The sequence below is a fragment of the Callithrix jacchus genome, chromosome 7 (assembly GCF_049354715.1).
Source record: "Callithrix jacchus isolate 240 chromosome 7, calJac240_pri, whole genome shotgun sequence".
Classification (NCBI taxonomy): Eukaryota; Metazoa; Chordata; class Mammalia; order Primates; family Cebidae; genus Callithrix; species Callithrix jacchus.
The window spans coordinates 71,469,594-71,495,229 of NC_133508.1; the positions used below are offsets into that span (position 1 = coordinate 71,469,594).

Genomic DNA, 25,636 nt, shown 5'->3' on the forward strand with positions numbered 1-25,636 from the left:
TCAGAGGTTAGTAACTCAGGCTCGGGAGTTAAAAGATCCATGTGCAATGCTGGCCCCATCGCTTGCTGCCTAGGTGAACTTAAGCAAAACGGATTAACCTCGAAGCGTCATTTTCCTTGTTGGCGAATTGGTCATGATACGTATGCCAACATCGGAGGCTTGGTGGCAAAGATAAATGAGTCAATAGAGAGTTTCCAGGACACAGAAAGTGCTCAATAAATGGTAACAATTAATATAAGCACCGAAAAGTACCTTTTGAGGACAGCCCTCAAGAGATCATCTGTGGCCATGCCAGGGTGTTTCAATGACAGGGAGTGTGGAAGTCAGACCACAGTGAGGGGAGAATTGAAGGGTAGTGAAGGACAGGTGTGTATGCTCTAAGAGCTCTATTACGAAGGACATGGAATGTGGGATGGGGCTGCAGAAATATTTTTTAAGATGCAAGTGACATTGGACATGTTTTCAGGATGATGGAAATAGCCAGTAAAGGTAGTCTTTAAATCTCAGAGGGAGGGGAGTCGTTCAGGGATGAAGGGGGTCATGAGGAGATGGGCTCGAGCCCTGGAGGATGGATCAGCCTGGGATGGGTGGTCCTAGCTTTTCCTGTGAGCCAAGGAAGGGGACAAGGGTGGCTGGAAATCTGGATGCATCTACAGAGATGCTGACAGGAAGCTGAGGGAGTCCATGATGTCAGCCTACACTTCGGAAAATGAGGTGTAAGTGAAGATGTGGGGGAGAGGACCGGGGGAGGTAAGGAGGATTTAAAACACTTGTTGTAAAGAACAGGTTAAATGGGGTAGGGATGGGAGCTCCAAAAGGGGTCACACCTCAGAGAGAGCATAGGGTTCAGGGGAAAGGTGGAGACTCTGGGGATGAGATGGGGTCTCTTGAAGGAACCCACAGGGAGGAGCAGGCCTCTTTGAGGGGCTAGGACTCAATCAGAAGATGGAAACACAGAGATGAGGCTCCATAAACAAACAGGGCCTCAGAGTGGACAGAGGGATTCTGGAAGAGGGTTAAGAGAAAGCTGGTATCCAGTGGGAGAAACAGGGCTTCAACAATTGGACTGAGAGTCCAACAAGGACTCCCAGTGGCCGCATGGGGCTAGCCTCCTGTTTTTGTGCCAGGGGAGCATGATGCTATCTGCAGGGTCCCTGTAGCCCCTTGGTTCTTCTCCACATGGGCTCAGACTTCCCAGTCCTCAGATGCACTGGAACTCCAGACAGGAGGGATCATTTCCCTTCCCCATTCTCTACAGAGAGGAGCAGCAGGCAGGTGGAGAGAGGCAGGCCAGCAGATGGGAAGGCCACACTGCAGGGTTCCCACACAGTAGCCACTGCAGAGCTCCTCGCTCCTCTGCAGGACACTGTGAGGTGCATGTTAAAAAGGAAGCCCCCAGGGAGGTCAAGGCAGCCCTGGAGAAGCAGCAGGGAGCAACGAAATGGCAGCAAGTCTTCAGGGATAGCAAGGAATTGGCTATGGGGGAGAAAGGATGGGGGTTCCCTCCCTGGACTCTTCAGTTCCTTAGAGCACCTCCCTACCCAGGGAGGGGGCAAACCAGGGTCCTGATTCCAAAAGTCCCTTCTTGCTTGCACTGTGGCCCTATGTGCTGCCTTGGGCTTTCACGAGTTATCCAGGAGAGCCCTAACTTGTGCACAACTTACCCAGCAATGCCAATGTCCCTCAAAGACACACGCAGCCTCTATTCTCCACACCTTTGAACATGCTGTATGATCTCTTCCCAGAACACATTTAGCCAGCAACCAACATATCCAACTCCTCCACTGAGATTCAGCTCAGGAGACATTCCTCGCCAGGTTGGTGAGGTGTCTCCTCTGTGTTCCCAAGATTCTCAGGGCTCTGTCATATCTCAGCCTCATCACACTACATTCTATCTGCTTCCTTGTCTATTCCCCCTCTAAACTGTGAACTCCTCACAAGCAGCATCTGTCTTCATCTTTGTATCCACAGCATTCAGGAAATGCTCATTGAATAAACAAATCAGTATCAACTATGTGAAATGTGGAAATATACTTGACCTCCAGAACACGTACTGACTTTTCCTCCTAAAATTATAGCAGGGCTCAAGAAAACAATGTGGGCTAGATGAGGCTGGGATGAAGGCTCCACAACAAGTAAGAATCAGAGCTCTGGCCTCACCTGCAGAGACCACAGAGGTGGTAAGACACAATGAGAAAAGCATGCCAGCTATCGCCTGCACCATCCACTCCCAGGAGGCCCCACCTGAATTGTATCAGGGCTGAAACCCAGTTTGTCCCCTAGTCTAGGAAAACACATAAGACAGGCTCCCAGGACTCCTCTACAGACTCAGCTGTCCCACCACAGGTACCCCAGAATGACAAACCTGAACAGAGGCACATTCTGGAAATAACTAATCTTCATATTCAAACATGTGGGCTACCCAGATTACAGCAGAAAAGAGGGCTGGTAAAGGCTTTGGGGCAGGAGAACTGCTTGGCAACTGTCAACCTTCAGTCTTAAGAGCAGCTACAGCTAAGCTGTACCTCATCATCCTGTTCACTGCCTGCCCTCAACTTCATTATGCCTCCAACCCCTCAAGACAGAGATCAGCAGTCTGTCCAAAACAGTAGGTCAAGGGGAAGTCTTCCAGGCATTGACACATCATTAGAATAGAATGGCCCCTTCATTGCACAAATGGGAAAAGTGAAGACCCAAAGGAGCTCAGGGTGATCCACTGGGGCAGACCAGAGCCTCCCTGCATCCAGGCCCTCCATCACAGAGACACCTGGCTTCCACCCAACCCTTCCCACTGGTCCCTGGTTGACAAGACTGGTGAAGGTCGAGGACCCTGTTCCCCAACCCCAAAAAAGCCTCACCTGCAGATAGTGATAAGTCCTGGCTTTGGCCTTGGTCTCCGGACCCAGGAGCCCCTTGCCTGGCCCGGCCCCCGGGTATCCATCCCGTCCCTGGCTGACCATCATGGTATGCCAGGCACTTCGCTTGACCGACTGTCCATCCAGTGACATGGACATGCCAGTGCAGGCAAGGCAGCGGCCTTCTGACCCGCCCGAGCGCCCCTTGAAGCTCAAGTCCCGGTAGGACCCATCTGGAGCCTCCAGGCAGAAGGGACCACCAGGCTCCCCAGGAGGCCTCCCACCCGCCAGGAAGCCGCTGTCACTGTCCAAGTTGTCATCGGAACTCCACCAGCCTGTGGACTTGGCCTGGTGCCGCCCATCCCCCTTGCGGTCCTTGCTCTTGCTCCTCTTGCCATGCCGGGACTGATGGTGATGATGATGGTGGTGGTGATGGTGGTGGTGGGAGGTATGGGGGCCTCCAGAACCCGGGCCGGGGTAGCTGTCTCCTCCAGAGCCACCTCTTCCCTCAGCTTTGGGCCCGTTATAGTCCCGCTTCCCCGGCGCCTCCAGAGAGTGAGACTTGGCAAAGAGCTTCTGCACAGAGTGAACCAGGTGCCGGATGCGGCTAGGGCTCTCACTGCGGGGCTCTGGGGCAGTGCCAGTCCCTGGTGCTGGCCCGGGCCCTGGCCCTGCTGGCCCTCGCTGGTATGGTAGCGTGTGGAAGCCATCTTGTTGAACTGGCAACTGCTTTTCAAACTGATCCAGGAGTGTGGGAGGCAGGCGGGGGGCACCCTTGCCCTGGGGGTGGCCCACACAGTCTTCACAGGTGTCGAAGGGGCCTTGGCCAGGGTACATCCTGGGGAAGGTGCTGCTACCCCCCCCAACCCCGGCCCCCCCTGACCCTCCCTCAGGGCCTACCGATGGCCCTTCACTCAGGCTCAGGGGCCCTTCAGGAGAAATGTGTCCCAGGCCAGCTCTCGGGGCACAGAAGCGGGGCTCAGTGGAGAAGGCCTCCCTGGAGCCCAACAGGTATGGGGCCCTGGCAGCTGGGCCCACGTCCATATGCTGCTGGTCAGCAAAGCGGGCTGGGCGGGGATGGCTGCCTCGGTCGCCATGGTAACCCCTCATGGCCTCAGCAAAGGCTCTTCATAGTCTTGGGGGCCAGGCCCCAGGAACCTCCTAGAAAAATAGGGAGAAAAGGTATGTGAATTGAACAGCCCCCTTCACCTGAAACCATCTTTTATTAGGCATTCTTATATTCCTTTAGGTAAATCATGTCAATTTATTATGATTAATTGTACTATCTTCCCACAAATGGGCTAAAAATTCCTTTAAATGGTCATAATAGACAAAGACACTCAAGGGCGCAAACTAATCCCATCATTCAAGGAATGCTGCAAATCTGATAAATACTTATTCACAAGAGGATACTCCCTCAGTCAAATGGGTTTTTTAATGTCCTTAGAGACTGGACACAGTGATTCACTCCTGTACTTCCAGCACTTTGGAAGGCCAAGACAGGAGGATCACGTGGTCCCCCAAGTGTTCGAGATCAACCTGGGCAACAGAGCAAGACCCCCGTCTCTATAAAAAAATTTTTTCGCTTCTGAACGATCCAAGATGGCCGATCGCTAACATCCCGGGATTGCAGCTCTCAGGGAAGGCGCGGAGAACTAGAGGACGCCACACTTTCAGACAGTCTGGTCGCTCACGGAGCAGAAGATCCCCCAGTGGTGGAAACACACGGGTCGCCAGTGCGACTCTCGTGGTCGGCGCAGCGGTTCCGCCGGCACCTCGACGCGGCAGCTCTCGGAGCAGAGTAAACGGGACCGCTTCCCCTTCTGACCGAGGTTTGGAGCCCCAGGAAGGCAGAGTCGCCTACTACGGAAACAAGAAGGAAGCCCAACAGGAGAATCCTGGGCAGAAAAGCACCATCAGTTTTAACGCCGCTGCTCTGGCCCTGGGAACTAACAACCTGGACGTCCACTCAAGAGACCTAATCTGAAAGTTGGTAATTTCAAAGACGACAGGAGGATAAATTTACAATGACGGGAAGAAACCAGCGTAAAAAAGCTGAGAATACTCAAAGTCAGAACGCCTCTCCCTCTAAAGATGATCACAGTTCCACATCAACAATGGAACAAGGCTTGATGGAGAACGAGTGCCTCCTGATGACAGAATCACTCTTCAAGGAATGGATAATAACAAACTTCGGTGAGTTAAAAGAACATGTTGTAGCCCAACGTAAAGAAACTAGGAACTTTGAAAAAAGGTTTGATGAAATCCTATTGAGAATAGACAACTTAGAGAGGAGTATGAGTGAATTAATGGAACTGAAGAATACAATACAGGAACTCCGAGAAGTATGCACAGGTTTAAACACTCGAATTGTTCAAGCAGAAGAAGGGATATCAGAGGTCAAAGTCCAACTTAATGAAATAAAACGTGAAGAAAAGATTAGAGAAAAAAGGATAAAAAGGAATGAGCAAAGTCTCCAAGAAATGTGGGACTATGTGAAAAGACCAAATTTACGTTTGATAGGTGTACCTGAATGCGACGGAGAGAATGAATCCAAGCTGGAAAATACCCTTCAGGATATTATTCAGGAAAATTTTCCTAAACTAGCAAAGCAGGTCAACATTCAACCCCAGGTAATACAGAGAACACCACAAAGATATTCCTCAAGAAGACCAACCCCAAGGCACATAGTCGTTAGATTCACCAGGGTTGAAACGAAGGAGAGGATACTAAGGGCAGCCAGAGAGAAAGGTCGGATAACCCACAAAGGCAAGCCTATCAGACTTACAGCAGATCTCTCGGCAGAAACTCTACAGGCCAGAAGAGAGTGGGGGCCAATATTCAACATCCTCAAAGAAGAGAACCTTCAGCCCAGAATTTCATATCCAGCCAAACTAAGCTTCACAACTGAAGGAAAAATAAAATCTTTTATGAACAAGCAAGTACTCAGAGATTTTATTACCACCAGGCCTGCTTTACAAGAGCTTCTGAAAGAAGCATTACACACAGAAAGAAACAACCAGTATTAGCCTTTCTAAAAATACACCAAAAAGTAAAGATTACCAACATAAAGAAGAATTTACACCAACGAAGGGATAAAACAGCCAGTCAACATCAAATGGCAGTAACCCTAAATTTAAATTGACTAAATTCCCAATCAAGAGACACAGCCAAAACCCAACGGCATGTTACATCCAGACCTGTTTCACATGCAAGGATACACAAAGACTCAAAACGGAGGGATGGAGAGGGATTTGCCAACCAAATGGAGAGCAAAAATAAATAATAAATAAATAAAAAGCAGGAGTTGCAATTCTTGTATCGGATAAGGTAGATTTTAAAGCAACAAAGATATAGTGGTAAAAGGATCAATGCAACAACAATAGCTAACGATCCTAACACCCAGATAGGAGACTTAGATTCAATGAGACAGAAAATTAATAAGGATATCAAGGACTCGAACTCAGATCCAGAACAAGTAAACTTGATAAATATTTATAGAGCTCTCCACTTCAAATACACAAAATATACATTCTTGTCAATACCACATCACACCTACCCGTTAGTTTAAATAAAACATTGATTGGCCATTATTAATACCCAATTTTTTTCAAAATAAAGCAATATTTCCATTTACTCTCCCTCTTTCTCTTCCTCTTTCTTCCTCTCCTTTACTTATTTTTTTTTTCTTTCCTTCTCTCAAAAAAAAAGAAATCAACTTGTAAACCTCTAGATCCAGGTCGGCAATGTCTCTTTCATTGCTTGATTTCCTTTCCTTCCTTCATCCCTTCCTTCCTCCCTACCGTCCTTCTTCCCTTCCTTCCTGCCTTCCTCCCCCCGCCAAAAAAAAAAAAAAAAAAAATTTTCAGTTAGCCAGATGTGGTGGCACATGCCTATAATTCTAGCTACTTGGAAAGCTGAGGAGGGAGGATCACTTGAGCACAAGAGCTCAGAGCTGTAGTGAAGTATGATTGTTTTATACCACTGCACTCTAGCCAAGGCAACAGAGTAAGACCTGGCCTCTAAATTTATATATATTTATGTTTATATTTGTAAATATATATTAATAAATATTTATAAATGCATATATATTTATATACATAGAAATATTTATATATACATATATATAAATATATGAACATTTATGTATAAAAATATATATATACTTTGGGTGTGTGTATCCTTAGATTACCAGAAACAAAAGGATACCCGAGAAAACATAAAATATTCAAAGAAACCAGTCTTTAGGTGAACTAGCTTTTCACAAGCTGGCATTAGGCAAATAGATCCACAACCACATCTCTACCCCAACCCTGCTCTACACCCCACTGTTGCAAGAGCCAGGCCTCAGGGTCACAGCTCCCAGCTGCTACGAAGAAAGAGAACACTGGACCCAAATCTACATATCCAGCACCATCCCGCAGAAAAATCCCTCCCCTTCTTTCTACATCCTGTGCATTCCATCTGGCTGTAGGCTCATTCTCCCTCCCCTGTGGACTGAAATAAGAAGGAGAACCTGAGATGACTCTTTCTCATTCCTCTTCCGAGTTCCAAATATTCCCCCCATGAAATTTCCCATTTTGCCTTTTACCCCCACCCTCCACTCCCATTCCCATGAAGGAGGAAAATCCATAAAGAAGAACAGCAGCTACACATAGTAGCATCCAAATCCTAAACAGGGATTGGAACCCAGGAGTTCCTCCTCCCAGGAACAGAGGGAAGGCAAGGAAGGAAAGTGGTAGAGAAAAAAACTCTGGAACCAGTGCTCCTGGCCCCCATCCTAGGCTTGCCAAGGCTACAGGACAGAGAGGTCAGCTCTCAGCAAGAGCTGCCTCCAATCAGGACTCCAGGAGCTGCCAGGACAGGAGCTACAGCAGGAGGGAGTGACAGCAGGAGGGACAGGGACAGAGGAGCTGGCAGACGGTGCCTTCCCTCATCCTCGACCAGGCTCCTGGGCCATCTGCTGACTAGGAGGGATGACAGGCTCAAAGACTCCAGACAGCAGCACCTCTGAGACTCATTCTCTTTCTCCCTACCACCACCTCCCCACATCCACCTTTCTTCCAGGTCCTGCTCATCGCTCATCTCCTACTATTTCCTAAGCACTTGCTATATACCAGGTACTGTGCATACCTGATATTCTCTAATCTCACTGAAGTCTTGTGACGTAGATATTATCCACACTTACCCATGAGAAAATTGAGCTCAAAATGGTGAGGTCACAAAGCCAGTAAGTGGATGAGTCACTTTGAATCAAGATTCAAACCCATTATTCTGGTATGAGAACCTGAGTCTAATCCCCGTCTCCCAGACTCTTCTATCACTTACCATCCGGGGTGTCCCATCCTTGATGTCAGGATCCCCACCACCAGGCAGAATCCTAACTTCAGAAGGCTCAGGACCACTGGCTCCTGATGAAAAAGGAAAGGATGGTAAGCAAAAGGGGACAGACGTTTTCCCTCAGTCCTCAGAGGAATGGTCTCTGGCCCTGACAGTTTCCCTTCCCAACCCCCCAAACCCAGACTGATTGGACCCCCCATGATGCAGAGCCTTTGAACCCCCAGGGAAATGAGGTTGGCTTCATTATGCAAATACATGCAAATGTGTGTACAGGTTGGACTACCTCCAACTGCAGGTGTCTGTGGGATCTGTCCATGGTGCTAAGCCACTGCATTTTTTTTTTTTCCATTGCCCTCAAATATGATTCCATTCCACAAACATTTGTTGATCAGCTACCATAAGCAAGAGAGTGAGAAGTGTATAGAGGCTATTTAAGAGTGGTCGCTGTCCTCGAGGGGTTTGTAGTTTAACAGAGGAACAACGTCTCATGTGACAGAGTTATTACAGGCCACTTTATTTTTGCACAAACTATTCCCTCCTCCTAGAATGTTCTTTCATCCACCTCAAAGCCCTCCCCCTGGCTAACACTTACTCATATTAAGCCCCACCTTCCCTTGAAGACTTTCTGTGCTCTTATTCTAGGTTATGCTCTTTATTGGGCTTATAACACCCTGGGTGTCCCCATGAAAGCAGCTATCACACTGCATTGAAAATGTCTGTTTTGGTTTCTATCTCCCCACCTAGAATGTGGTCTTCTGCAGGAAGGAAACCAAATCCTATTCATCTCTGGATCTCCAGCACCTAACTCAGGACTTTGCCCAAATCCAGTCCTTAATAAGCATTCACTAAATAGATGAATAAATGACTGTGCTGGAAAGAGGTACCAAAATGTTGGTCTACTTCAGATGAAGACAGGATCAGATTCAATAGAGGGCAATCAAGGAAGACTTCTCAGAAGAGAGGGTGTTTGTGATGGAGTACAAGATGTCTGTCTGTCCCACACACAGGTGGTGGGGAAGAGAACCTACCTTGTGAGGAAACAGCAAGGACAGGCAGAAGAGGTGTGCAAACAGGGAATTCTAAGGGGTGGGCTCAGAGAGTTCTGGCAGACAGGGAATGGCAAATACTGGGAATAGGAGAGAGAAAATCAAAAAGGAAGATGACTCTGAAGTTTGCAGCAGCCGTGACTGGAAGACTAATGATGCCATTATTAGACACAGGGACATCAGGAAGAACAGCTAGCTTTGCAAACATGATTAATAGTAGTGGAAGAGGCACAGTCAGACATCAGGAAGAACTTCCTGACCCTGAAGGATGTGCGACAATGAAGAAGATTGTGGTTTCCTAAGAATCTTCCATAGAAGACAGGGTGAGACATGGCCAGCCCTGGCCCACCCTGGAACCTGGACTGTAGAAGCTGTTGGTTACCCTGCCTGAAGGAAGACTGGGGTGACCTCATGGATACCTACTGCCTGGCTCTGGATGACAATTCTCCTCCATTGCCTTTCTTTGGGGAAATGGGGAATTTCAGATCAAGATGGCTTTTCAAGCAGTTGTTGGAAAAGCACTTGGAAGCATCTCTCTGCCTTGAAAAGAAGGCAGAAGGATAGCCTGGCCCTTCATCCATGTCATTCTCTTCCCTCTTCCTGCCCCAGGCAGGACCTATATCTGAAACTCACAGCACAAAAGGCCACTTTGGCAGAAGCCCAGACTGTTCCATTTGTTCTATGTGTGGTGACGTCAAGCTGGAGCCTCACGGAACTTCCCAGTGATGGACATTCCCAGGTGCCCCTCTGTCTCCTGCTTCACACATGTGCTGCTGGCAAGCCACTCAGCTTTCATCAAGGTCTTATCAAACTTCAGCTCCTTTGCCATCAATCCACGTTCTCCTTGCTCTTGTCTTGGAGAAGATGGGCCCTGTAATTGCTGCCTTCTCCAGACAGATCAACCCTCAACTCCTTTACCCAGGTCCTAAACAGGGCAGCCCTGTTTAGTGGAAAAAGCACAGGTCCTGAGATCAGAATGATTGTGACACCTGACATACCAGAGTGGCCTACCCTCCCTAAGCCTCAGGATACCTGCTCATATATCTCCCAGGACTTTAATGGATATCAAATAATACAATAACTCTTACAAACTCTAAAAGATTATACAATGTAATCCTTCATGAGAAGCCTTTCTTTTGGATTTCCAAAATCTCCAATGTCCAAATAGTAAACAATACAATCAAATCAAAATTACTGGGAGCAGGAGATATCCAATTTATGGATTTTTCTAAAGAAAATATTTCATTAACAACTGGGTTCCTCCTATATGTTATGCTTTATGATCACACTCGTCCCCCCACACCACCTGCCTTCATCCCCCCACACCACCTGCCTTCACTCCATTACTAAACAAAATCAATGGGAGGGAAAAACAAGTGAGGAAGGGACTAATAATTAAATCCATCACCATGTCCTATGGATTTTGCTTCCTAGAAAGCAGATGTGCCCATTTATTTCCATATCCATCAAATCACTGTCAGCTGACTTGCTAAAACTCATTCCCAGCTTCCTTGTCCTTATCCCAGCCTCCTTTGTAACTAGAGGCCAGGCGATTTCATTGTGGCTAGTGATATATACATGGAAATATGATGAAGGTTTCTGGGAAAGATTTTGCCTTTGTGACCAAAGGGGTAGGACCTGCTAGTGCCATCTTTCCTCCCCTCCATTTTGGCTTGACTACAACCATAATTGCCAGAGCTAGGACCGCTATCTTGCCACCACAAAAGGCCTAGAGAACTGCAGAGATGTCAGTCCTGGCATCATCAGGCCATGGAACCAACATGAACAGTTGCTTTACTCCAGGTCTACATGTGATAAGGAATGCACTCTTTATTTAAACCACTGTTGGCCAGATTTCCTGTAGTATTTGCAGCAGAAAGCACTGCTAATGAATCCAACTGTCCCTGAGAACACCATCTCCTGCCTGCATGTCTGCACATCTTCTCCTAACTGGTCTCCCTGCTTCCATTCTTACCCTGCTCCAATCCAAATGGCCATTTAAAAATGCAAATCTGATCATGTCACACCTCTGCTTAAAACTCTTCACTGGCTGATTGATGTCCTTAGGATAAAATGCCATCACTTGTCCAACAAGGCCTGCAGGGTCTGGCCCTTCCTACTTTTCCAGCATCTTCTCACAACATGCTCCCCTTGCTTTCTCTGCAGCAGCCAGGACAGTCTTTTGTCAGTCCCATGATCCCTCGCATCACGGGGCCTATTCCCCCTGTTGGGAAAGCTTTTCCTACCCACCTCTGCCTTGCTAACTCCTACACACCCTTCAGATCTCAGCCCAGTTGTTGCTTCCTCAGGGAAGCTTTCTCTGGCCTCTCTGACTAGGTCAGATCCCCCTGCTGTTTGCTCTCAAGGCACCATGTACCTGTCCCTTATATTGTTACCATTTTAAATTCCTGTGACTCCTAGATTGTCTATCTCTCCCACTAGAATGTTAGCTCCCCATAAGTGCAGGAATTTTATCCATCTTATCCACTGAATTCTCCCCATCCCTAGAACAATGCTTAGCATATGGCAGACATTTGCTGAGTGAATGTGAGTCTACAAAACAAGAGCCTTTCATTTATGATATTTTATGTGAGTCCCAAAACTGTTTCAAGGGATAGACATTATCCGCCCCCTCCCCCTTCCAGTGTACAGAAGAAGAGACTGAGGTTTGGAGAGACTAACTGAGCTCCCCAAAGTCACACTGAGAGCTGCTGTCAAAGCCAGAAGTCAAATCCAGTGATGGCCGATTCCAAAGCATTAGCTTTTCTCCTATCTGTGTTGCCAGCCCAGAGAAGTCAAACTTATTCAATACCATTCTGAAGTGAACAGAGTAATGAAAGTGAATCTATTTTCTTAAAGTACACAAACAAATAAAAAGACCTCATCCATACATATCTTCCAGACCTAACCACAGTCTGATTTAGTCTTCTCCCATGTGTGGTGAGCACCGAGTTTATACCAAGTCCAAGGTCAGATTAGTATAGAATAAAGGACGCTCCCTGAAGTCCTATGACAATTATGGGTGCTGGTGTTATTTTCCCATTTTTATTGCACCAAGTCATCCAACCACTATCCCAGGACACAGAGAGCTGCCCAGATGGTGAATCTGGGGGCCGAGGGAAGCAGCCACTTTTGCAGTAGCCTATGGCTGGCTGGAAAGTGGAGAGTGAAGGAGTCTGGGAGGGTGCCGTGTGTGACAAATCCATCTCTGATGCAGCTCGAATCTATCTGGGAATGGAAGAAATGGCACAGATGCCGTCACCAAGAAATTACCCAATTTAGCACCAACTACACAATCCAGCAATTCGTTTCTTAAACCGGAACTTGCTAGGGGCTGCCAGGCTGGCGGGGTTGTTGTTACAAATCTCACTGGGAAACCAGCTGTGTAATTCACCAGGAGGTTGTCACTGCCCTAAGCAATTACCTTCCAGAAAAAGAATGGAAAATGGGAGAAGGAGACAGAGTGTTTTCTCTCCCTCTCCCTCAGGGCCCTGCCCAGCCAAATCAGTTGGTTTTCCTTTCTTGAGACCTAGGCAACTCACAAACTCCCTTGATTCAAGCAGTTATGGGTGTGGACTCTGTCCTCAGACTCTGTGGGTTCAAATCCCTTTCTACTCACTTGCAGGCTGTGTAGACTTGGGCAGGTGATTCACCTCTCTTAACCTGTTTCCTCGTCGGAAAAATGGGGATGATATCAGAGTCATTGTAAAGGTATGAATAATGTAATGTTTAACAAGGTAAAGCATAGAAATCTGCTAGCACTGTCCCTGGCACGTGATAACAGTAGCTATCTTTATCACTGTTTCTTCCACTGGTTTACAGTGTGACATTGAGTAGGTCACTTAATTTCTCTGGATGACCATCTAAGACCAAAGATCCTCAGCTGGGGAAAAGGTAAGTTCTTACTCTAGATTGTCCACATCTGGGTACCCAGGGATCCAGGTGTGTTCGACAAAGGCCAGTATCTCAGAGTTTGGCACAAAGCGATGCCTTAGGCAAAGATGAAGATTTTAAAAACCAAATATTAGCCAATTAACTCCTTCCCCAGGAAGCTGTCTGGGAAAGCTACAAGTTGAACATGATAGTTCGAACAGCAGCAAAACGTTAGAGTTATTCCCTTGTGAAGGTCAGCCCTATCCAATCCCCTCACCTGTAGTCTGTGAGGTCATCCCCACACCAGTTCCAACACAGCAGAACTTCCAGCAAGTGAGGCCTAGAATTCATTTTGCTGCTGTCAGCCTGGCTCCTCCATGCCTGTTGTAAGCCTTGGGTGTCCCTGAGATCCCAAAGTTTTAGGCTTTGCCTACTGACCCCCTCTCCCTGTGTTAACCAACCAGTATAGACAAGATTGTGCCTCAGTTTCTCTGTTCACCCCTTCACACTGGAAGCCCTAACACGGAGCCTGTGACCTGCAGCTCATAACCCTGATCATCCGACTGTGCCCATGGATAGGCATACCTCTGCCTCCCCAGCCCCTTATCTCTTCCTGCATCCAGTCCTGCCTGAGGCCCCCTGACTGATTTGACGCTGGCTTTGTCCAGATGCCTGTGGCGGGATCTCTGTAGTTGGTCCTAGTCCCTGGCCTCCCTCAACCCCACTACCCAGCCTTGTTGCTGAAGACTCCACATGCCTTGTATCCAGCCCCGCCCCTTAGAACCCAAGGAAAATCACCTCCTCCTCCTCCCCTCACTGCCCCAGAAAATGGAGAAGGAAGAAGGGGAAACAGAATGGAAGGAGGGAGGCTTGCCATTTGATTCATTCATCTTTATTACTTTATTTAATCAACACTTCCTAGAGGCTTAGGGCAGAAATTTTACAGAAAATGGGTTTACAGCTCCAAAACACTCGAGACATTTAGGCAGATACAAGTCTAAATCCATCTCCTGACCCACTGGACAGTGCTCGGCCTGTGAATAACCCACACTACCCATAATCTCTTTGAAAATCCCACCTCAGGGGGCTTTGCACTTGATGTTCTCTCTGCTGGAACACTCTGCCCCAGATATTCCCATGGCTTCCTCTGTCTCATCTTTTGGGTCTCAGCTCAGAGAGGCCTATCTGACCACTCACTCCAACTAAAATTGAGCTGCAACCCTGGGTATGCTCTATATCACCTGCTTCATTGCCCTCAGAGCACTGATTGCCCTTTGAAATTATTTTCTTTGTCTATTGCTTGTTTATAGTATGCCTCCCCATAGTAGAACATAAGCTCCAGAAGGGCAGGGACTGTGTCTGTTTCTGTGCTGCATTATTTTGAGTGGCTAGAACAATGCCTGCCACTAAACGGTATTCGAAAAATACCTGTTCTGTGAATGCATATTTTCCCTCATCCACTCTGCTCCTATGTACAACAGCCCACAGAAAGGACCTCCACTCCTTTCCCTTCAAAGGCTTTGGAAAGCCCTGGAGATTCTGGTATTAGAAATCCAGCCTCTATACCCAGCCTTGTTCACGATGTTTCTCTAGCCACTCCGCTTAGCAGGTAAAGATGGTTCTTTTCCAGTTGCATCTAGGTCTCCCCTAGATACGTCACTCTGCAGAGCTCAGGGAAGATAGTGGAGAGAGAAGGGAGAGTAAGAAGGAAAAAGGCGACCCTCCCCATGCTGCAGAGAGAAAGAATGAGGCACAACTTTCAGGGATGGTCTGCAGGAGGAGGATTCAGGATCTACCAGCCCCACAAACGTCCTTCACTCAGACTTGCTGGGCCCCAGCTCCCTTCCCAGCTGGAGCTATGTACCCAAGAGGCATTAGAAGCAGAGCCTGGGGTTCCTCCTCCTTCTCCAGGGCTGCCAAAAGCCCTCTGAGACACAATTCAGCCTGACCAGCCTCACTCCTTCATGCCCCCTAATTGCAGCCATGGCCAACTGCTTCCAGCCCTTTCTCAGCTATCTCTTCCTTTTCTGTCAACTGAACCAATTCTCAGGCTGTGCTGCCTTATCATTTCCACTTTCCCCCTCTCCTGAAAGTCTCCAGGAGCCTTCTTTGGGGAAGACTGCACACTGTTGAGACAGAGGACTCCTAGGACCAGAACTCCTGTAGGATCCTGGTGAGGTGCAACTGGTGAGAAACTGTGGCTTCTGGGTCTTAGGCTAAACTGTTTTGGGTTCATATCCCAGGTCTATCACTTACTAGACGTGTGGCATCAAGGAAGCCTCTTTGTCTCTCTCAAGTTAAGTTTCCCCATTTTCAAATGGGAGCAAGAGTAGTCCCTTTCTCCCTGTGATGTCACAAGCACTAAGATAATGCAAGTAAAGTATCTAGCATGGTGCTGAGGGTTAGCTATCGCTAACTAGGAAGACGCTATTTAAATGCATGAGCCTTGGAGGCAGAGAAGCTGGGAGTGTCTCTAGACAGCTTTGGGCAAAGGCTGTAACTATCCATACATGACTTGGTTTGGATCAGAAATGGGTAGTCTGAAAACTCATTTGTTTCAAGCATGTAGGAATTTCTGTTTGCCTGGGCTCCTTGTGAAGACCTCCCACACCCTAAACATATGGAAGACAGCAGAGCAGTCCTGGTAGTCAAAGATAATGGCACTTGAGAGGAATAGAGGACCTTGATTTGCAGACTCCCACAAACCCCTGTAGATTAGAGGTCTCTCTTCCAACTCCAGGGAGCTGGAAGGGAAAGCCCAGCAACCTCATAGCTGGGTACTGGAGAACCAATCATTCACCTCCATCCATTATGTCACAACCTACCTTTATGACCATGAGCAATTTGTGTTATCTGTCTGAGCCTCAGTTTTCTCATCTGTAAAATGGGATCACAATACGTACCTCCTTAGCTTGCAGCAATGAGTAACTAAGCTGACCTATTCAAACAACTGCACATATATCTCCATATGTTGACTTCTTTTGACTTTAGCACCAAAGCACCTTCTTTCATTTGTATGTGATTTGGGCTGGTGCTGCCCAAATCACAGCCTCCAGGATGCTCCACACCCGAGCCTTCCAGGGCCGTCAAAGAATAACAGGTAGGAGCCCAAGCCCATGAAGGGGTCCACCTGGGCAGCCTGACCACACCAATGGTCTTTCCTACTCTCTGGCCCAGGCATCTGGTCCCCTCCTGGGGTCCAGAGCTTGGGACTACCTCCTGGATTAGCACACTGTCCTGGAAGTCTCTGTGTGAGCTGGGACAGGGGCCCCTGGCACCAGAGCCTGAGCCTTCCTTCTGGGCCTCTCCCACAGGGGAGTCAAGCACAGGAAGCCAAACACAAAGGCTTGCTGGTTGGCTGACTGCCAGGTTCATGTCATGGCACCTCCCACCCCTCAGCTCTGCCTGAAACCCTGCCTGACCCTGCCCCAGCTTCAGGGATGTCTATACCTCTGCTCTCTCTGGGTTTCAGAGAAGACAGCCAGGAGCTGGGGGACACAGCATGAGAGCACACAGAAAGAAAAGACAACACAGACTGCAAAACCCCTTTGTACTGAAGACCTCTCCTCCCAATTTTACCCTCTGCTGCAGTGTAGGTGTACTCTCTTCCAAGAGGTCTCCCCTAAAAGTGCCCTCCCATCAATCCCAGGACACCACAATTGCCAGCTCCTCTTGGATCTCATATCTCTATTCCCCAGAGAAGGGTAGAGTTGTTTGAAAGCTGTGAGCTCCTTGAAGGCCAGAATTCATGGGCTCTATCTCTGTATGGACAGACATGGCATACAGTAGGTGCTTAATGAGTTCAGCGTCAGCAACTGAGCCATCAAGGAGTGCCCCACAGCTGAGGCATAGTGAAATGGGAAGGAACGGGGGGAAAAGGAAGGCAACAACTCCCTGCAGCTGGACCAGAACTCCCCAGCAGATAGAACTGCCCCAGCATGATCTGGCTTTCCTAAAGAGCTGGGAGTGTCCCGTCTGGGGAGGCATGCAAGCAGAGGTTGAGGGCCGCTTTGCAGGATGGTACAGACTGCATTCAAGCACTGAATACATTGAATACGTTTCAGACCAGACAACCTCTGGTGCCTTTCAACTGTGAAGTCTAAGGTTAGGCTCCTGAATACCTACAGCTGTCCAGACGCAGTGTTAAGTGCTTTAGATGTGTTGCCACGTATAACCCTCACAACTGTCCTTTGCAGTAGGCAGTATTATTACTCCCATTTTACAGAGAAGGAAACTGAAGTTTAGAAATGTAAAGAAAATTTCCCAAGGTCACACAGATGGTGGAAGAAGGATTTAAATCTGAGTCTGGGTCCAGGCCTGACAAAGCCCCAGGCTAAACAGAGCACATTTATTTATTTATTTATTTATTATTTTTCTTTGAGACAGAGTCTCACTCTGTCACCAGGCTGGAGTGCAGTGGTGCGATCTCGGCTGACTGCAACCTCTGCTTCCCAGGTTCAAGCTATTCCGCTGTCTCAGCCTCTGAGTATCTGGGACTATAGGGGGGCACCACCACGCCTGGCTAAATTTTTCCTTCTTTTTTTTTCTATATTTTAGTAGAGATGGGGTTTCACCATGTTGGCCAGGATGATCTCAATCTCCTGACCTCGTGATCTGCCCACTTCAGCCTCCCAAAGTGCTGGGATTACAGACGTGAGCCACCACACCCGGCCTCAGAGCACCTTTAAAGTAGCATGTCTCCCTGACCAAACTGGTCTAAGGAGGCCAGGAGGCAGACACCAGTGTGCCCTTTCTCATCACTCAGCCTCAGGAAACCTTCCATCTCTGCAATCTCTTCCTCATTCACAGCCATACATGGCCCCAAATTGCTCATTCACAAATTAGCAGGTGTTCAGCCAGAGGCAAATGACACAGCCATGTAGTCATCTACACACAACTTACACAGCACCTGACCACACACACACACTTGTTCCTATGAGGATTCATACACCACATGTGCATCTCCATCCAATAGATCTTTTTTCCTTTTTTTTGAAGGGGGCGGGGACAGGGTCTTGCTCTGTCACCCAGGCTGGAGTGCAGTACCGCTATCATGGCTCGCTGCAGCCTTGACCTCCCAGGCTCAAGCAATCCTCCTGCCTCAGCCTCCCCAGTAGCTGGGACTATAGGCATGTAATGCTGTGCCTGACTGATTTTTTATTTTTTTGTAGAGACAGTCTCACTATGTTGCCCTAGCTGGTCTTGAACTCCTGGGCTTAAGTGATCCTCCCAAAGTGCTGGGATTGTAGGCTTGAGCCACCGTGCCTAGCCACTCAATAGACTTCGATGCTCGTGTGCATAGAAGCTGCACAGATACAAAACCTTAAATACGTGTCCACATGTTTATCCCCAGATGACAGAAATACATGTTTGTTTCACAGCACTTAGGCATCCACACCTGCTCAAGGTCATTCACCGAATCCTCCCCCAAAAAAAACTTTATCCATTGTTCCCAAATCCAGTACTAGGCCCAGGTGAGCCATGATGCTCCTTCTCTCTGGGGTTGGCCAGGCAGTCCAGAGAGGGGAAGAAGGCTCAGCCTGCCTGTGATGGATGGAATTAATCTACTGAGCTGGAGAAACTAAATAATTAAATCCCTAATCACCCCCCAAGCCAGCCCAGGCCAATATAGCTGAGGGAGGGAGGGGGCTCGGAGGCCCAGACCAATATCCTAGAGAAAAGGAGGGGCTTGGGAAGTGAGGCACAGTCAGAACCCTCTGTGGGGGCAGGGGTGGTCTCTGAGAGGAACTCTGCCAGCCAGGCATACAGACAGACAGACAGGTTCTGCAGTGCCACAGACTCCCTTTCCACGTGGAAATGAAGCAGCTTGGGAAGATGGCTTGCCACCATACACTGACACAGGGAGAGAGGAGGGGCAGAATCCTCCTTCCACCCTTCTAGAGCCCTTCCTGCCTTGCCTTGAGGTGTGTCCTGGAGGTCTATGGGGATGGCAGGCAGGACCCTCAGAATGCCCAGGATGGAGGCAGGCAAGGGGTCTGCTCAATGTGGAGCTGACGTGGTCTCAGTCAGGCCTTGTCCCACCCCTGTCCCACTGAGAACAGGCTCAGCCTGGTGCAGATGGCAGGGGAGGACCTCTCCACATGGGTTCACCTGCTACCCGGAGGAAGTGGATCCAGCACGCGGCTAATAGGCTGAGGATGGGGCAGACGCCCGGGCAGGGGGGCTCAGGAAATCAACCGGGGAACAGGCCCCAGTCTGATTGGCTGAAAAGTGGGTCATTTTCCTTTTGAAAAATAGTGAGAAAATGGAGAAGTAGGTCGGGCTGTTATCCCCTCAGCCCCAGGCACCATCCCCGACTTGCGGAGTAAGGAGAGAAGACGACGCCTGAACATGCCAAAGCCCCATGTACCCCAGGACCCTGGCCAGCACCCCACAGTGCAGGAAGACAAGGTCATCATTACTCAGGACATCCAAGGACATGCACACTCCGAGGCCAGGGCTGGAACACCAGCCCCACCCTGCCCTGGGGAATCTAGGGTGAAAAGAGTTAGGGCCGGGGCCAAGCTAGAGGGGTGGTGGCTTCAGCACGCAGGACTCTGAGGAGCCCCCACCTATCCTCGTGTCTGCTGTGATGCTTCCTCTCCTCTCTTCTCCTCCCTTTCCTCGTCGTCCACGTGGGCAGAGTCGTTGCCATGACACCGCGGGCAGGTGGGCGGCTCTGGCGGCTGTTTCGGCCCAACCCCCATGCTCACAGCCCAGGTGGGAGGGGAGCGGCTGCAGCACCCTGGCCCCTAGCCCAGATAAGAGAAGAGAGAGGCAAGAGGACCCCTAAAACCTGGAAAGGGCTCTATTACTGGCCTCTCTGTCATGAAGCAACCCAGCCCCAGGCTTGTAGGTCTGGGGGAGGTACAAAGAGAATCTTAGGCCTTGACCACTCCCCTCCACCAGAGGTCCCCAGAGTGGCATGGGGTGAGGCAGATCCCCAACTTCCACTTCCTCCTTTTCTTACCAGCTATCTTCCCAGCTTTCCCCCATACTATGCCTTAGTCTCTTCATGCTAGCAGCTGATTGCTCCTCCCTGAGGTTTAACCTTAGTTGCTCATTTTGCAACACAAGCTCAATACTCCATGCTCTCTTGGGAGAAAGGAAACCAACCAGGCCGGGCACAGTGGCTCAGACATATAATCCAAGGACTTTGTGGGGAGGCCGAGGTGGGCAGATCACTTCAGCTCAGGAGTCCAAGATCAGCCTGGCCAACATGGAAGAAACCCCGTCTCTACTAAAAATGCAAAAATTAGTCGGGCATGGTGGCACGTGCCTACAATCCCAGCTACTTGGGAGGCTGAGGCAGGGGAATCACTTGAACCTGGGGGATAGAGGTTGCAGTGGGCCGAGATCATGCACGGCACTTCAGCCTGGGTGACAGAGCAAGACTCTGTCTCAAAAAAAAAAAAAAAAGAAAGAAAGAAAGAAAAAGAAAAAGAAAAGAAAGAAAGAAAGCAACCAAAGTTGAGACACTCAGAGAAATTTCTCCCCTACTGCCAGACCACCAAATATTTCATAGAAATAAGGACCCCTTTCTCTAGGTCTCTCCATATACCTGAATTCACATCACAACTCTCAGGACCAATAACTCCTAAGCCCATACTTGGCTAAGGCATCCACATCACCAGGGTAGAGGACCTGGAGTGGAGCAGGAGAAGAAGGGAAGAAGGGAAGAGGCTGGGACCAGGCATTAGAAGCTGCCTGAGGATGCTGTCCCGCCCCCACCACACCTGGCTTCAGGAAGTCTAGGCGATGCCTGGGCGCTCCATCTCTGAGCTCTGCAGCCATTCCCCTTCTCTCTACTGCTCTCACAGTCCATGTGCCTCTGTCCAAGTGTCTCTAAGTCTCTGTCAGTGGCTCTGACCTCCTAAGACTATTCCCTTTGTTCAAGACCTGGCTCCCGACTCCTGTTCCCCGCAGCAGGAGCCCTGACTCACTGACAGGGTGGAACCACAGAGACCCCCTCGTGGCAGCCCTCTGCAGCCTGGCTGGCAGGGATGAACATACATGGGATGGTGGTGACAAGACACAAAAGGAAGGGAAAACAGCAGTCAGCATTAGTTGGAAGGTATCCAGCTTGTCATGAGTTGTTCATGACATACATACCGCATATACACATAAAGACACTTTTACTTTCCTCCTTGGCCTTCCCCTACTAAAATAGCAGATGTGATTAAAGTACAAGCACATGCATGTATATTTGTGCATGCATGTGTTTGTACATTGTGTCTCCTTTTCTCCACCCCCACTGCTGGTGTTCTACGTCAGGCCACTCTCATCCTAACTGCTCACCAAAGCTATGACAACAGGTTCCTAACTGGTCTCCCTGCCTTGCATCTTATTCCACCTCGATCCTTTCTCCCCACTGGCTGCCAGCTATCTAAAATTTCTTTATTCAACAAATACGTATCGAGTTCCTACTCCAAGCTGAATACTCTTCTGGACACTGTAGATACAGCAATGAACAAAACAGATGAAGCTCCCATGCTCATGAAGTTTATATTCCAGTGGAAAAAGAGGGATGATAACCAAATCTAGGAAATGATGGTGGTGTCAAGTACTGAGATAAAAATATTAATAATAATGGAGTGAGGAGATAGAATGTCAAGGGGCTATTTAAGACAGACTATTGGGGTGGTCTTTCTAAAAATGTGACTTTTGAGCAAAGACTTAGATACAGTGAGGAAGTGAGTTGCCTAGATATCTGGGGGAAGAGCATTTCTGGATGAGGGGGAAAGCAAGCACAATTGCCTCCAGGTGGAACTGTGCTTTTTATGGAACAGAAAGGAAGCCCACAGTAGGAGTGGCCCTGAGATCTAGGAAGTAATAGGGGGCTTTGCACACACAGAACTCATGTCACTCAGGACTCATGACAGTTTGAGTTTCACTCTGAGTGAGATGGAAAGCCACTGGAAAGTCAAGACCTCATTTTACTCTGGCCGCCTTTTGGGGAAGAGTCTGTGGAGGTGGGGCTGGCAAGGGTGGAAGTAAGAAGACCATCTGGAACATTTTCGGTCACTGAAATACCTGTTCCCACAGTTGCTCACCTGGTAAGCACCTGTTCAACTTTTAAGCTTCAACTCAAAAGGCTCCCCTTCTATGAATCCTTTACCAAACCTTTCCCTTCCCCACTCCAGAGCCAACCTACCTCTCTTCAGGTCCCCACTCCCTCCAATGAACACTTACGTGTGTCTACTTTCCCTAACCCTCTCCTTATTTGGTTCCAGGTCCTTCACCCTCTCAAGATTGCAAGTTATCTGAGTCAACGACCATCCCTAGTGCCCAACACAACATGTGGCACATTAGAGGCATAAAATAAACACTGGTTGAATGAATGGCTGCACTGGGTGAGGCATGTATGATGGGGAAGGGTATGTTTGCAGGCTACTGTCAACCTGGATGAGTGAGATGCACATATATATGGCCATGGGTTGTAATCAGACAAGTGTTAGCATATGCCCACATATTTCTGTATATTATGTTCACATGTATACGTGTTAGCATGCATGTGCATGCTGACAAATCCCCATGTTGGTACAAACATTCCTGTAGATTTGTTAATGTATGTACACGTTAAAAAGTGCACCTATGTTGATATATGCATATGATGGCACAGACAAGTAATATGCACATATACCTGTACATGTGCATTGTCACATGTATGAGGCTTATGCATGCACTTTGGCCCCCCTTTTACTCACTACCCCTTTCATCCACTAAGCCCAATTTGTTGAATTTTGAAAACTCTACAGCAATGTTAATGTTAAAGCCCCAATCCTCTTTCCCCACATACAGCCCTAAGCACCACAGCAACTGAACAGCCTGGAGCCTGGATTTCTTACTCATCTATCCCCAAGGCCTTCTATGTTTTCCCTCAGCAAACCCCTTTCATATGATAGAGAACAGCTGGCTCCCACAGACATGAGAATTTGAGAGACCTCAGGGAGCCTACTTTCTGGAGAAGAGCTCCAGGTAGTAGGGTTATCCAGTTCAAGCTAATGGGAAAACACTTTTGGGTAGCCCAACGTTCAGTGAGAATCTGTCTCTCTCTTTCTTAAATTTATTCACGTTTGACTCAACTTAAATACATATATTCATATGTGGTTAATATGGTATATATATGCATGCCCCAAATACATGCTCACATGCATGCTTAAACTCACATATATGCATTACTGGGTAAGCACACCACACACACACACACACACACACACACACACACAGGTTTAATTCAGTAATTTTCTTCACGTTGACATATATCCATGAATGCATAGTCATACACACATATATACATACACATCCACACTTATGTAAATAAATGTGCTTATACACATATACACAGCATACTCACACATACTTATGTGCGTATACACAGTCATATACCCACTCACAGGCAGAAATACACATGCATATGTACTGCAGTCCCAGGTCCTGCAGAGATATCCAGCCCCTCCCCTGGCTTCTATCCTGTCCACAAAGTTCATATTCTCTTCAAGTATATTACAAGTTTGCATTTGCTCTCTCCTCTTGTTAGTCTCCCACTTCTCTATTTGGAAAGCTGGTCCTGTTATCAATGGTATATACCCACTCCTGGACACATCCCATCCCCACCCACTCTCAGGGAAAAAAATGTCATTTTTTAAAAAGGGCTCTGTCATCCCCTCATCCCATGCCTAGAGAAACGAATATTTTCTCAGAAAACCTGGGTAGGAGTAACAATAAAGTAGGTGTACCTCTTCAAACCCAGGAGACAATCCCTTCATATGTGCAACCCTTTAACTCTAAAAAAGAAAGAATGAAAGAAAAGAAAGAGAAAATATCAAGGCCAAAGTCCTTCCTCCCAGTACCTCAAGGTCTAACACTCTCAAACTCCAAAACAGTTATTGAGGCAGAGGAAGAAACAGTAAAGAAATTAACTGTAGGTACTAAAACCTCTTAGGATACCTCTTTTCTTCCCTAGAGGGCAGCTTCATGTTCAGTGAACCCCTCCCTTCCCAGCCTGTGGGCCCTGCCAAGGGAGAAGGTAGACCAGGAGGCTGAAAAATGTAAAGAGGGTAAACTAGGCTCAAATAACAAAAGAAGCAAGTATTTTAAAAAACAGGAGCTTGGAAGAGAGCAGGGAGGCAAGCTGCAGACACCTCCTGGCAGGGAAGCAGCTGCTGGAACAGTGGATCAGGAAGAGCAGGACTCTCCAAGGGGCCAGGGAAAAGGGGGTGGACATCTAGCATTTCATGTGGGGGTGGAGGGGTGACTGCTTCAGGCAGTAGCAGCAGCTCCAAAGTAAAGTCTTATCAAAGCTGTTATGTAACCAAGGGAGCCGAGTGGAGCACAAACACCTCCCCTCCCCAAACAGGCACCCACACCCACACCCACCACCTCCCAGCACCCACAGCAGAGGAAAACTCAGCTCCTCCCAAGCAGCTAGAGAAGGCAGGAATCATCTTGATGAGTTACATCAAAAACATGATGGGTGAGGGGCTCCTTATGAACTAGAAGTCACATTTGGGAAGGGATAACTAGTTCAGTTTGAGGTCCCTAGATACCTCTCCCTTTTCTTGAACTCCCTGCCACACCCAATTTTTGCCCAGGATTATCTGGAAACTGTCTCATTCCTCTCCCTACAGGAAGGATCCCATTTGAATATCTGATTGTGCTCTTGGGGATGGGAGGTGAAGCCACCATCAACCCCTCCTGCCTGTTATTACCCCACAAACTCATCTGCATGTCCTGACATTTGGCTCTCATCCCCCTGGGATGACAAGGGAAGGGACCTTGAGAAATAACTCTTGCTCTATTCTCTTCATGGTTACAAAGACAATCCATAAGAATACAGGTATTTGAAATGACCCTGACTCAAAGCCATAAGGAGAAAGATATCCAAGAAAACTAAAGACTGAAGCCCAGACCTCATCCCTCCATTTGAATATTTTTTACTCCCCCAGATCTTCCTCTTTTCCCACTGCCCTGTCTCCAGTAGCCTCCTCCTTCTCTTCTCCGTGGCACTGAACAACCCCACCCACTCCTTGAATCATTTGCTTAAAAATCTTCCTCCCCAACAAAAGTCTCTCCCAAATGCTGCTCTGAGCTAGGTTTCGAAATGGGCAGAACAGAAGACAGGCTTGTAGAATATTTCAGTGTCCCCTGTCCAAAATCCCAAAGTATGATGGGCAAGGGAATATCAAGTGGTCAATCAAGTTATCCTGAACTCCTGAGCTCTAACCACCTTACACCTAACCAGAAAGATCCAAGCTCTCTTAATCCAGAACCACCTTGAGACTTAACTTCTGGGACCCAGTAGGTAAAAGGCTGGTATCAATACCTCTGAGCTTGTTGCACTAAAAAACGTTCCCAGGAGATGAGATCTCACAGGCACAATATTATTCTCCACCTCGACCCCCACACTAACAGTAGGATGGTTTTGGAAGGGAGAGGAGGAACAAAAAGGGAGAGGGACCCCTTCGGGGAAGGGCTCCTAAATACCACTAACAACTGTGACACCTAAACCATAGGGAGAAC

At 48.1% G+C, this 25,636-nt stretch overlaps 1 protein-coding gene across 7 annotated transcripts in view; it reads right to left on the bottom strand.

Annotated features, from left to right (window-relative positions):
- The window catches only part of DLGAP3 (DLG associated protein 3), a 68,333-nt gene that overhangs the window by 37,262 nt on the left and 5,435 nt on the right, over positions 1 to 25,636 (bottom strand). For 5 of the 7 annotated variants that reach the window (XM_078331150.1, XM_078331149.1, XM_035250739.3 and 2 more), the window contains 2 exons: positions 8,184 to 8,266; positions 2,859 to 4,016 (listed from right to left, as the gene is read on the bottom strand). In XM_078331150.1, coding sequence (XP_078187276.1) covers positions 2,859 to 3,965 — 1,107 coding nt within the window. In that variant the 5' untranslated portion in view covers positions 3,966 to 4,016; positions 8,184 to 8,266. Of the gene's footprint in view, positions 1 to 2,858; positions 4,017 to 8,183; positions 8,267 to 23,853; positions 23,902 to 25,636 lie in introns of all 7 variants that reach the window. The other 2 variants (XM_078331148.1, XM_078331146.1) reach the window with 1 other exon arrangement.